Source organism: Myotis lucifugus, unplaced genomic scaffold (genome assembly GCF_000147115.1).
Source record: "Myotis lucifugus unplaced genomic scaffold, Myoluc2.0 scaffold_128, whole genome shotgun sequence".
In the NCBI taxonomy this organism is placed as follows: domain Eukaryota; kingdom Metazoa; phylum Chordata; class Mammalia; order Chiroptera; family Vespertilionidae; genus Myotis; species Myotis lucifugus.
Genome location: NW_005871176.1, coordinates 2,140,683 through 2,154,001, shown reverse-complemented (window position 1 = coordinate 2,154,001; position 13,319 = coordinate 2,140,683). Strand labels below are relative to the sequence as shown.

Genomic DNA, 13,319 nt, shown 5'->3' with positions numbered 1-13,319 from the left:
GTTGATATTGTCTCGTAAGAAAGCCTGTCTCAGCGCTTGGAAATTCACCATGAGATTCAGTGCTGGGCCTCTGTGTGGGCTCGAGCTAAAAAAAAAAAAAAAGAGAGAGACTCCCCCACTCTTTCTAGGGGTCTTCTGGCTCCGTCATTTTCAGGATCTTGCCTTCCTACCTGTGCTTTCTGAGTACTGGGGTGTCTGTTTTTCAGTTTGACAATCCCTGGGCCTAGGAGGAAGATGGGGAGAAGGAGAAGGGTGGTGTGTTGGCTCTGTGAAGGCCGATGGAGAGAAATCCAGGAGGGAGGTGGCAGGGAGCCGAGGAAGGCTGACCTCACTCTCCTCACCAGACCCAGGTAACCAGCTTCAAGGTGAGCTCACAGCAACTCAGTGCCACGAAGTTCTATCCTCCTAGCAGGCCAATGTCTGGGCGCCAGGTGAGATATCCCAACACTCACAGCCACTTGAACCGTCCCAAGAACGTGTCCTTTCAAATCCCGACTCCAGGCTGGTTCCAATGCCCCGAGACAAGACCTAACAACCTCAAACGTCCTCACACCCCAAGGGGCTTGGAGTTCAGCAGCGGCGTCAACCCTTGGGAACAGTCCGACAGCCCCAGGTCCCCTAAACTTCCAGCGAGGAGAATCTGCATGGGCCGGCCCTACACCTCCAAGTTCGTAGAGACGGGCCACCCGGGGAACCGCCCCAAGGTGGCCAAAAAGCCCTATGACCGTGACAGCCCCCGCTGTCTGCTCTGCACCGATGGTCCCTTGGACCACTCCAGCCCCACCTTCCTGGACCAACTCATCAGAGGCATCAACTACCTCGACAGGGCCACCAACTGCTCCACGGTACTGAACCTGCCAAAGCTTGCAGTCAACTACCTGGAACAGGCGGCCAACTCCTACCTGGGTCACCCGGACCACTCCTCCCCCCGCAGTTCCTTCAAACCCAGCACCACCATGGTGCCAGCCACCAAGGGTGTCAATGCTTTGCAGTATGTGGATGATGCCATCAACACAAGTTGCTCACAACAGTTTCGTAGCCAGAACCCCCCTCCGATGCCGCCACAGAGACCAGAGATAAAGTTGCCTGAGCTCCCTTTGTTTGGCAACAAGCTTTTTTCTTTAGGTCGCCTGCCCAGGTTCTGGGATGAAATCCGCTCGGGCTGGAATGCCCCTCTCGAAACCACCTCCAAACCCTGTAGCTGGTGGTGATATGGACACCAACCGTGAAATGGACACGCGTCCATCCGTCTGCAGTTGTGCAAAATAAATTGTCTGTGGCAAAATGCTCCTTCCAAGGCTCCATTGAGGGAAATGGCCATTTAGATTGGGGATTGTAAATTGGAGGACTTATGGGGCGCGCAGTTAAAAGTTAATGGGTGCGCCCAGCTGGCGTGGCTCAGTGTTGAGCATGGACCCATGACCCACTAATGGTTCTCTGTCATCATTGATGTTCCTTTTTTCCCCTTCCATTGATTTTTAAAGAGCTTGGAAGAGAGAGGGAAAGGCAGAGAGAAATATCAATGTGAGAGAAACATATCAATTAGTTGCCTCCTGCACATGCCCTGACCAGAGCTTGGGCCTGGAGGAGCCTGCAATCAAGGTACATGCCCTTGACCAGGAATCGAACCTGGGACCCTTCAGTCCGCAGGCCACCAAACTGGCTAGAGCATCATTGATATTTCTTTTTTTAAAAAAATAGATTTTTAATGATTTCAGAGAGGAAGGGAGAGGGAGAGAGGGATAGAAACATCAATGATGAGAAAGAATCATTGATAGGCTGCCTCTTGCATGCCCCTTACTGGGGATCAAGCCCATAACCCAGGCATGTGCCCTTGACTAGAATCGAACTCGGGACCCTTCAGTCCACAGGCTGACGCTCTATCCACTGAGCCAAACCATCTAGGGCCATCATTGATATTTCTACCTCTCTCCCCTTCTCTCTTTCTCTCACTGAAATCAATAAAGTATTAAAAAAAATTAATGAGTGAATTGGGCTGGGCGGTGGAGACTGTATCTGAGTGGAGAGGGAAGACCTGGTCAAAACCCAGGTCTCAAATGGGTTGTTGCCTTTTCAAGAAAAGCCAGGAATCTGAGTTTAATATGTTAGCAACAAATTTAAAAAATGTAATCCCAGTGCTCGCTTCGGCAGCACATATACTAAAATTGGAACGATACAGAGAAGATTAGCATGGCCCCTGTGCAAGGATGACACGCAAATTCGTGAAGCGTTCCATATTTAAAAAAAATAAAAATAAAAAAAATAAAAAATGTCATCCCAGCTGGAGTGGCTCATGGTTGAGTGTCGACCCATGAACCAGGAGGTCATGGTTTGATTCCCGGTCAGGGAACACGCCCAAGGTTGCGGGACTTGATCCCCAGTGTGGGATGTGCAAGGAGGCAGCCAATCAATGATGTTTCTTTCTCATCAATTTTTCTATTTCTCTACCCCTCTCCCTTCTTCTCTCTCTAAAAATCAATTAAAACATACTTTTAAAAAAAAGTCATAAGGGTCTGTGAGATGAACAAAAATACTTGTTGGCCGAGTGTGAAGCCCACAGGTCTCAGTTAGGAACCTCTGGGTTTTATCTTGCATGGACCACTGGGGAGGTTCCTAACCTCCCTTACTCTTGGTTCCTGCATGTGAAGAAATAGATTGTTTATACTCAACCCCATCCAAACGCTTATTTTTCCAGGATTATTAACTTTAGCACAGCCCATGTGGGCAGAAGGGTAGAAGTGATGATGATGATGATGATGATGATGATGATAGCAAACCTGTAGAGCCCTTACAGGCACTGTTCTAAGTGGGTTGTTTTTTGTTGTTGTTGTTGTTACAAGTGTTTCATACATATTTATGCTTCTAAAGATGTGGTTTTGGTGACCAGGGCCCAGGGTGGATGTAGAGAGAAGTTTACAATGCCCAGTGTGAGACGTGTTGGAACAGGCAACCTGGGATAGTGGCAGGTCGGAGGATGGCCCTTCCTGGGAAATCTCTGAAAAGAGTGGTTCTGTCCAAGCCAGGTGAGGGTTGGAGGGTCAGAATAGGTAGTCTCACGTTTCTTGCTGGGAATATCTGAGAAAGTGTCCCCTGGGCCACTGAAGGCTCCAAACTTTCAGACTCAACAGGCCCCACAAGGCACCCAGGTATCTACCATCCTGCTGATGAGGGACTCTGGAGCCTGGGATTCCAACCTAGTTCTGCCACTCACCTGCCCAGAGAGCGTGGTTTCATCCTTTCCCCTCTCTATGCCTCTGTTTCCTCTTCTATAACATGAACGGGGTAATTTGATGATCTCTAAGGGCCCCAGGACTCTGATATTTTTGCATTTCTCCTGGTCCCAACGGAAGCCTAGAGCCTCCTGAGCTGAGAATTGAGACTGTACCCCACCCCCACCCAAGAATTCAAGCCTCTAAGTCCTGAGTTATCTTCCCAGGCTGCCCAGGGGCTATTTCAGGCCACAGGGCCCATTTCTGTGTGGCTCTGAACTCCAGACCCAGCCAGATCCTTCTTGCTAGAACTCCCCTTGGAAATATGAGGGCAATAATAGAGTATGGAATGGGGTGGACCTTGAAATAACCCAAAGGTCTACAAAGCTCCATGGCTCTTGGAGGAGGTGGCCTAGCCCTATGGCCAAGCAGAGAAGGCAGTGAGCCTGAATATCTCTACCATGAGATTGCTGAGGTGGTCCTAGGATAGGAAGACCAAAGGGGCACTGAACCCCCAGCCCATTGACTTCACCCGGCTTCTACTCCATCTCTGAAGGACAAGGGTGGTCCTTCCTGGGTTCAAAGCTCAGCAGCTTCTTTCTCTGTCTCTGGCATCTCTAACCTTCCCAGGAAGAAGACTTTGGCCTTTGTCTGAGGGGTCCTCAGCCCTCCAGTGACTTATTCACAGGAATATAGCTGGTTAGAATCCATTTTGGCCCAGCTCAAGAGGTAGTTCAAGAGTGTCCTGAAGCCCTGGCCGGGTAGCTCAGTTGGTTAGAGCGTCATCCCAATACTCTAAGGTTGCAGGTTCAATCCCCATCAGGGCATATACAAGAAACAACCAATGAATGCACAAACAAGTGGAACAACAAATATCTCTCTCTCTTTCTCTCTCTCTCCCCTCTCCTTTCCCCCCTCTCTAAAATCAACCAATAAATAAAGAAAATGTTTAAGATTTTAAAAAAAATTAGTGCCCTGATTCCTAAACCCAATCTGGCCCCTCAAAGCCATCTCCTTCCTGCTTTAAGCCCATATTTGCAAAAGAGTCATCCTGATTCCTAAGGATGCTTACCTCAAAAATGGTCCAATTTCCCCTAATCAGAGTGTAAGACCCTTGCCTGAGACACTGTTCTTGAGGTCTCCAGTATCTAGCCCAGTTCTGGCTCACAATAAGGGCTCAATTATATTGATATGGATTAAAGGGCCTTATGCCCAGTATGTGCTCAGTAATGGTAACTACTGTGATATTAAAAGTACTTACAGTACCTTGCACACTGTGGACTTTCAATAACTAATAATGATGCCAGCCAACATTTATTAAGCTCTTAACTATACCCTAGGCATTAAGTGGCTTATATGTATTAACTCATTTAAGCCTCATACCAACCCTTTAAGTAAAGTACTATTGTCCTTATTGTACAGATGAGGAAACTGAGGCACAGAGAGATCAGGTATAAATGATGTGCTAAAGATGGTTACAGTGCATAGAACACAGCAGCTCTTCAAAAAATGGTTGTGCGGAGTAGGTGCTCCATGATAATTATCTTTAGGATTACAACATCTTGGAAGCAGAAGGTGCTCCACAAATGCATACTGTGGGTGCCCAATGAATGGTAGATGTCATTATAGAGCCCAGTGCATAGTAGGTGCTCAAATGAAATTTGACCATTGGTTGGGGATTCGATTGTACCCTAAAGGGACAGGATCTCTGTGCATGGCTCAAACTTCTCAGGATATATACTCATGGCCCACAAATCCATTCAACCAGTCACTCTGCCCAAGTCCAGAGAAAATAAGGCTCTTAGTTAGAGAAGGTCTTCTGCCTCATGTGGCCATGCGGAGGCCACAGGAAGTCCCTGTATCCACCGGTCAAACCATGCATCTGCAGGGTCCATGTAAACAGGAAGCAGCAGGCAGGCTGCAGAACAATGTCACGGCCTACTGTGCTGTCTATCTGTGTACAGAATGGCCTAGGTGTCCCCACAGCAGAGTGTGGCCGGGGAAAGTCCTTCATTATTAAGTGCCAGGCATGCTGCCAAGGCCTGAAACACAGGCTCTCGGCCCTCAGCTCCCTGTGAGGCTCGGTGTTAGTACCCCATTTTGCAGAGGGGGAAACTGAGGCTCAGAGAGAGAAAGTAACATGCCTAAGCTCCTGCATCTGAAAAGTAGCAGAGCTGGGATTCCAACCCAGGCCTCTGACCCTCAGCCAATGACCTTTCTATTCAAACCGCTGGGGTTTTTTCCTTAGTATTTATTGAATGGGTTTTAAAAGAAAGAGGGGTAAATCTTGGCCTCTAAAACATGCAATAAATTAGACAAAGCAAGGATTGTATTTAAGTCCAGGGGTTTGGGCTGCCCCCAACACCAGTCTTCTGAGCAGGGCCACGCTAACCTGGTACAACATGCTCTTACAGGAAATAGTAAGCAAAGGGAGAAATTTCCTCAAGGGTCCTCTGTTGTCTCAGTTGCTCAATCCACTGGTCCCTGCATCATTTGGTAACATTGGGTATAAGGACATGATATTAGAATTATTTTTGTGTATTTAAAACAATCGAATGCAGGGGTTCTCAACCTGTGGGTCGCGACCCCTTTGGGGGTCGCCTAAGACCATCGGAAAACACATATATAATTACATATTGTTTTTGTGATTAATCACTATGCTTTAATTGTGTTGAATTTGTAACAATGAAATTGGGGGTCACCACAACAGGAGGAACTGTATGAAAGGGTCGCGACATTAGGAAGGTTGAGAACCACTGATCTAATGTGACTCCTTTCAAACAGATCATTTGATATCACTATTCTAAGATCCTAGAAATTAAATGAAGCTTTTGTATGACTAAGGTGGGTGTTTGAGAGACACACTCATTCTATTCCTGACCCTTTACTCCACCCTAATCTTTCTTATCCCGAACCTTAGCCTTAGGGCGCTCGCCTCCCGCCCTCTCCCCCCTCCCCTCTCATCCCCATTCCTGAGGCCCATTTTATCCCTTACTGTCTTCTCTGCCTACACGACTGCCCCTGCTTGCTCCCCATAAGAAACGTAATACTAGGAATGGGGCACACCCTCCCCCTCAATTGCATTCACACTGCCCTCTTTTAAGCTGAAATCTCAGGAAAAGGAAAGAGCCTCAGACATGTGCTGTGCCTGAGCTGGTAGCACCATTTTTGGCAAACTTTCTTTACAGCTTCCTAAGCTCCTCCCAGCAGGGCAGGAATTTCTTGTGAACAATTGAACAAAGCCGGAGGGAGAAGGCACAGGACATTCCAAAAGGATTCTCTCAAGCTCCAAAAGACAACATGTGGAAACACTGCCGAAGGTTCATAGCCTAGTAAAGAAAAGCATGAAAGGACTGGAAAGTCGGCCGGTAGGAAGGGCGGTCAGGCTGGAGGAACAAGGCGCCGAGGTCAGGAGGTCTGGGTGGAAGGGATGCCTCTGCCACTCGTGACTCTGCCAAGGTCACTTCACCTCCCTGGCCTCAGATTTGTGGTCCTTAAAAACGGAAGGAGCTGGGAAAGTAAACACATGGATGCATGCATACCTGGCCATAGCAATGCTGTCTGAACCACAATGACCTGGAAACAGCCATCCAACAATAAGATAGGGTTAATGAACAACAGTATGTCGATGAGGCACAACACTAAATGCTTATTAGAAGTACTATGTGCAAACTCAATATGAGTGCTGTTCAAAGTAGATGGCCCGTAAATTGCTAATGGTTACCATCTGAAATAAAGAGCTTGTACCATGCCCGGCTGGCATGGCTCAGTGGTTGAGCACCGAACTATGAAGCAGGAGGTCACAATTCGATTCCCAGTCAGGGCACATGCCCGTGTTGCAGGCTCGATCCCCAGTGTGGAGCATGCAGGAGGCAGCCCATCAATGGTTCTCATCATTGATGTTTTGCTCCCTCTCCCTCTCCCTTCCTCTCTGAAATCAATAAAAATATATTTAAAAAGAAAGGAAGAAAAAGAGCTTGTACCAGAATGTGTCTAGATGCTGCTTCCCAAATGGACCAAGTATTGCAAGGAAAAAAGTGTTAGCTTAAGCTAAACAGAGTGCTTACTGATATGGTTGGTTTCCACTCTGAACAAGCTTCTTATCTCGTCTCAGACTGGTACTAAGCAGTTTGAGGACTGGCACTGACCCACAGAACCATTTGTAAGTGGCCTTGGTCTTTACTGACACATAGAATGGCGTTGATGAAAAGAATGTTAAGCAGAAAAAGCAAAACATGAAATCATATGCATATGGGGATCACATGGGACAAAATGCACATGTGTATAATGACAAAAGGAGGGAAATGAACATTTTTGGAGCTCCAATGACAGGTCCTGCACAGAAGTCTTCTATGGCTGAAGCAGGGGCGTGTGGGCAGGAATGTGAGTGGGTATGTGGAGACCATGAGAATTCCAGCCTGGCTGGAGGGGAGCCATGGGGGTGGGGGAGCATGAGTGACAAATTCAAATTGTAGAAACCATTGAGGTCTTTCAGGAGCTGGCTCTGGGGCAGTATGTGCAAAGTGTGTTATGAGAAACACTAATCTTGTGAAATGTTACAAGGTTTTTCCATAAAAACAAGGGAGGTCCCTATCTTGAGTATGTTGAAGAATGCTGCATTAACAGCTGGGCCCGGCTGGTGTGGCTCAGTGGCTGAGTGTCCGCCCATGAACCAAAAGGTCACCAATTCAATTTCTGGTCAGGCACATGCCCTGATTTTGGGCTTGATCCCCAGTAGGGGTCATGTAGGAGGCAACCGATCAATGTTTCTCTCTCATTGATGTTTTTATATCTCTACTAGAGGCCTGGTGCACAAAATTTGTGCACAGGGAATGGGGTCCCTTAGCCCACCCTGCATGCTTTTGCAATCTGAGACCCCCTTGGGGGATGTCTGACTGCCGATTGGGCCTAAACTGGCAGTCGGACATCACTTTTGCCATCCGGGACCACTGGCTCCTAACTGCTCACCTGTCTGCCTGCCTGATCACCTCTAACCACTCTGTCTGCCTGCCTGATTGCCCCTAACTGCTTGCCTGCCTGCCTGATTGCCCCTAACTGCTCGCCTGCCTGCCTGATCACCCCTAACCACTCTGCATGCCTGACTGATTGCCTCTAACCACTCTGCCTCGACCCAACTGCCGTGGCTTCATCTGGAAGGACATCCGGAATGGCTTCCGGAAGGTCGTTCAGCTGTCTGGTCTAATCAGCATATTACGCTTTTATTATTATAGATCCCTCTCCCTCTCTCTCTCAAAATCAATTAAAAAAAAAAAACCACAGCTGGATGGGTGACTGCACTGGAGGTCTGCTCAGAAACGTTCCCGTGTTGGTGTTTCTTGAGATGGCCAAAGTGTGGGAAAGAGCGGGGAATCCCCAATCTTCTTGACTAGGGAACCCCTTTCCCAAGGAGCATCTCAGAGAGCAGGTGATCCATGAGGCACAGTATGGGGACCCAGCCCCTGGGCCTGGGATCTACAGCAGGAGCTCCGCAAGAAGGTGATTGATGAGGGATGGTGTGGAGATAGGAGGGGTCAGAGGGCCAAATCCAGAACCATTTTCAAGAGTCTCACTTCTGCCTGTGCAGAGCTGAGCGTAACCCGAGGCAGGGTGGGGTGGGGAGCAGAATTGGGAATGGGTTCTGGAGGCAGACAGTCATGCACGTGAATCCTGGCTCTACCCCACACTGACTGTGTGAACTAGGCAGGCCATTGCATCCCCTGGACCTCAGTTTCCTTGTTTGATCAAGGGAAGTAATAACATGCACTCACTGGCCTATAATCCCATGACTGTGGTAGTGAAAAAAAATGAGATTCAATGTTGGTCAAGGAAGGGAGTTTATCTCTGCCCCAAGTATAAACCAGAAGGGGGACATTTGTGCCTTACGACATGCTTGCTTTAACTTGTTCTTTTACTCAAGTAACATTATTCACTCAAGTGCCAACTCCATGCCAGGCATTGTGTCCTTCACAGGGGATATAGTTGGGACCAAGAGAGAAACAAGACAATTGTGCCTTCTTCGTTATGCCTCCTAATGTTAATGATCTTCCCAATGATTGCTATTGTCAAAAATGGTAAGAGAGAGAGAGAAGGGTGGGGGGTTGTTGGAAAGTATAGCAGGGACATGATCTAGCCAGGGAGGTCAGGGAAAGCTTCTATGGTGCCATGAAGTTTGATCTGGATTCTAAGAGTAGGCACTCAAGAGAAACAGCAAGTGCAAAGACCTTGCTGGGGGAGGGATGTGGCTGGAGAAATGGGCAGGACTGTATCTTGCCTGGCCCTGCAGGGTTCTCTCTCCATCCAAGGGAACTTTAAAAAAAAGTTTTTATTGATTTCAGAGAAGAAGGGGGAGGGAGAGAGGGACAGAAGCATCAATGATGAGAGAGAATCCTTGGTCGGCTGCCTCCTGCATGCCCGCCTCCCACTGGGGACCCAGCCTGAAACCAGGGCAGGTGCCCTGACTGGGAATCAAACCGTGATCTCCTAGTCCCTGGGTCGATGCTTAACCACTGAGCCACAGTGGCTGGGCTGTCCAAGGGCACTTTTACCACCTGCTTAGAACTATGTCCTCCCTCCACTTTCTCCTCTTTGCCACATCATCTCCTTGTTTCCTTTCCTCCATCCCCACTCCCTCTCAATATCAATGTCCTATTCCACATTCTCACCCAATAACATATCTTTACCTTGCTAGCACCTGTTTTCCTACACAGGCATTGGAACCCTGTGCAACATAGATGTTTACTTCCATTATTGAATGAGTGCAGGGCCACCACTAGTCTCTGCTCATATTCGCAAAAGGTATCCCCTCTGAGCAGATAGAGTTCACAACAGGGCCCACTTGGCTGCAGACCCTTGTGCAGTGAACCACCTCCTTAACTGTCCCCTGCAGCCCTGAACGAACGAATGAATGAATGAATCAATAAAATGTGAAATGAGTGAGAAGGTCTGAGGCAGAGAGAAGAATTGGAGTGGGAGTGCAAGCCAGGAGAAGTGGAGTCCTGTCGACTTGGGAGCAGGTGACTCATGGGCGCTGGCTACTGGTTCCATCCAGAAGGCCCCCGACTCCTGTTTTCTCAGAAGCCAGAGTGTTTGGCTGCTCGTGCCTGTCCAAACTCTTGTAGCCTCTCCTTATCTAAGGAACCTTGTGTAAGACTTGAGTTGTTTCTTTTCCAAAGAGTGTAAGGAGCACTGGGAGTTATGAGTACGTACAGTGCAATTACAGGCGCCTCGCAGGCTCAGCGAAGCCCAGAAGGCCCGGCCCCTGCTCCTCTTCTGAGCCATATGAGGAGAAAGCCAGGCCCTAAACAAAGCAACTTGAGAACATTTACTAAAGATATCAAGGACTGCAAAATAAAACAGAGCCGGCCAAGTCCCTTAGTGGGGAGAGGATGCAGAATAAATAGGTGGATGACCAATTCTCAGGGCGGGTGGAGTCACCCTGGAAGGCTTTCTAGACGGGCCGCGTTTTCGCGTTTTCCTGCTCTCCACGTCAGCCCCGCTCCGCAGTCAGCTTTACCACCTCTCTCCCCAACCTCCTTTCGGAAGCAAGGCTTATAGCTTGGGTTTTCGTCTTGACCAAACTTCTACAAAGGGTTACTTGTTCCCCTTTTCCCTTTGCTCATGAGCAAATCATCCAAGAAGCCAAAGTTCTGGGACGTAAAGGGCCTGAGGTAGGGGATAGACACTGAGGCAGCTCACAAAATGCGATTTGTCACGGATGCTGACCTCCACAGACAGGCAAGGCCTTGGAAAAAACCCTGCCACCAGAGCTGGCCACCTGCCAACTCTGAAGTCAGCGGAGTTTTATAGCCTTCCTCATCAGACAGGGAGTTCTCAGGCACAAGGCTGTAGTCCTCCATCACACTGGAGATCCTTGGGGCGGGGGCTGCCTCTGGCCTTCAGACTGGGATTAACACATTGGGTGCAGAAGCTGCTCCTCCATCAGACAGGAGCCTCTTCCCGCCATCTGAGGGCAGAGTTGTGTCTCTTCAGAATCAGAGCTCACCCAGAAACAGAAATAAGAGAAATAGCCACCACTTATTTAGTAATTACTAGGTGCCTGAAACGGTTCTTTTTTTTTTTTTAATATATTTTATTGATTTTTTACAGAGAGGAAGGGAAAGGGATAGAGAGTTAGAAACACCAATCAGCTGCCTCCTGCACACCCCCTACCGGGGATGTGCCCGCAACCAAGGTACATGCCCTTGACCGGAACCGAACCCGTGACCCTTCAGTCCGCAGGCTGATGCTCTATCCACCAAGCCAAACCGGCCTGGGCTGAAACGGTTCTTTTAAAAATAGATATGAATTCATTTTAACTCTCAGAACAAGACTGTGAGGCAGGTCTTAGCACTAGTCTCCTTTTCTTGCTGATGAGATGGAGATATCCTGAGAGGTTGAATAATTTGTCCAAGGTTGCACAGCACGGAGGTGGAGGCAGGATTCTCCATCGCACTGAAAACAACATGAAAACAAGGACAATATCCTTCCTCTTCCCTCCATCAGATTAGGAGTTCATCAAGGGTTAAGATCTGGTGTCCCTCTGCTGTCCACCCCTATCTCCCTGTCTGGATCAGAAACAGACCTTGCCCTGGCCGTTGAGGCTCAGTTGGTTAGAGTCTCTCTCTCCTTTCTCTCTCTCTCTCTCTCTCTCTCTCTCTCTCTCTCTCTCTCTCTCTCCCCCACTCCCACCCTCCTCTTTCTAAAAAAAAAAAAAGTCTTATTCAGTGCTGTGCCTGGCATCTGGGTTGGGCACAGGGAGTTGGCCGAAACATTGTGGAAGAATTTCTGTTCCTTACAGCTCTGAGCTGGTCCCCCAGAAATATGCCCCACAGGGTGGAGAACCCCATCTTTTAGAGATGGGACACCTATCTGGGATGGAGGCCAGGATGCTAGTGTGTTCTCGGTCCCCCAGGTGCCTGGATAGGAGGCCCCAGCGTGCCCGGGAGACTGCAGGCTGCTATCACAGGGAACACACCTTCCTCCGCAGCCAGGCCTGGTGCCACCCTGTCAGTTAGGCATTTCCTTCTGTCCACAGCTCACCTCACTCCTGGCTGCAAACCCAGCCGCGAGTCTCTGGAACCTAGCAACTCTCGAGGAAACAATGGAAACTTCAGTTTTTCTTCTCCTCCCTCTATCATTACTCAAAAGGTTTTCCTCTAAGCTACACACACGTCAATTTTCTCTCCACCCATCAGCCTGGGCTGTCCTGGAAATTTTCAGGCAGAAAGGAGTCCTGTGCGTGGGCGGGAGGGCGACCTGGTGGCGGGGCCATGTGTGCCCAGAGTGGGTCTGTGTCAGAGGTGGATCCTCAGGGACTGTGATTTACTGCCCAGCAGCTGTGATTGGGGCTCTGGCAGGGTCTGTCTGTGTCTGGGTCTGGATGTGTGCGTCCGGGTGTCTCTGTCGCAGGGGCTGTGATTTATGTGAATCAAAGTTGGTCTGTGAGTGATGGATATGGAAAATGGCATGTGTCAGGGGCAGTTCAGGATCGAGTGCCTACTACTGTAGGTCACTGTGGTTAGTGTGTGAGAAAATGTAACAAGTAAAGGCCAACCTGCATGTGAGAAAATTGTCGGCCTGTGTGTGTGAACTGTCCGTGTCTGTGAGGAATTTGTGTGCGAAAAGATGTCTATGTGAGTCTGTGTAAAAATGTGAATATGAGTGTGCCCGCTGTGCCCTCGTTCACCTGCAGAGGTGAGAGTTTTGGGGAGATAGCGTATTCTTTTGCATCCGTGAAGACTGTTAGTGTATGAAAGTTGGTACAAGAGTGCAAATGTGCCGAGTGCTCACCGGGAGCAGATGAAAGTGCTGGTGCGAGGCACTTGTGAGTGTGAAAGTGTCCTGTGTGAGCGACAGCTGGCGCGAGTGCGTGTGCACGTGCTCAGGTGCCCGTGTCAAAAGTGCGTGTGTGCACGCGTGGAATTCTGGAGCGTCCTCGAGAGCGGCCCGCGGGGGGTCCCGCTGGTGGGGCGTGGAGAGGTGTAGGGGGTTTTACGGGTCTGGCAGTCCGTGGGGGCGCGCAGGAGCCGCGTGCGCGTGGAGGGAGGCCCCGGCCCCCGTCCCATCTACACTCCAGGCCGGGTTTGGCGGGGAGCCGGGCTGGCCGCGGCC

The 13,319-nt window shown here is 49.3% G+C and overlaps 1 protein-coding gene and 1 non-coding gene across 2 annotated transcripts in view; both read left to right on the top strand.

The window, feature by feature from the left end:
- Positions 1-416: 416 nt before the first annotated feature.
- HSPG2 (heparan sulfate proteoglycan 2) overlaps positions 417-13,319 on the top strand; it is a 115,214-nt gene continuing 102,311 nt past the window's right edge. The window contains 1 exon segment of the mRNA XM_023758322.1: positions 417-1,017. Coding sequence (XP_023614090.1) covers positions 417-1,017 — 601 coding nt within the window.
- Positions 2,136-2,242, top strand: LOC111827084. Its single transcript, XR_002830566.1, has one exon. It is a non-coding gene; the product is annotated as a U6 spliceosomal RNA (small nuclear RNA).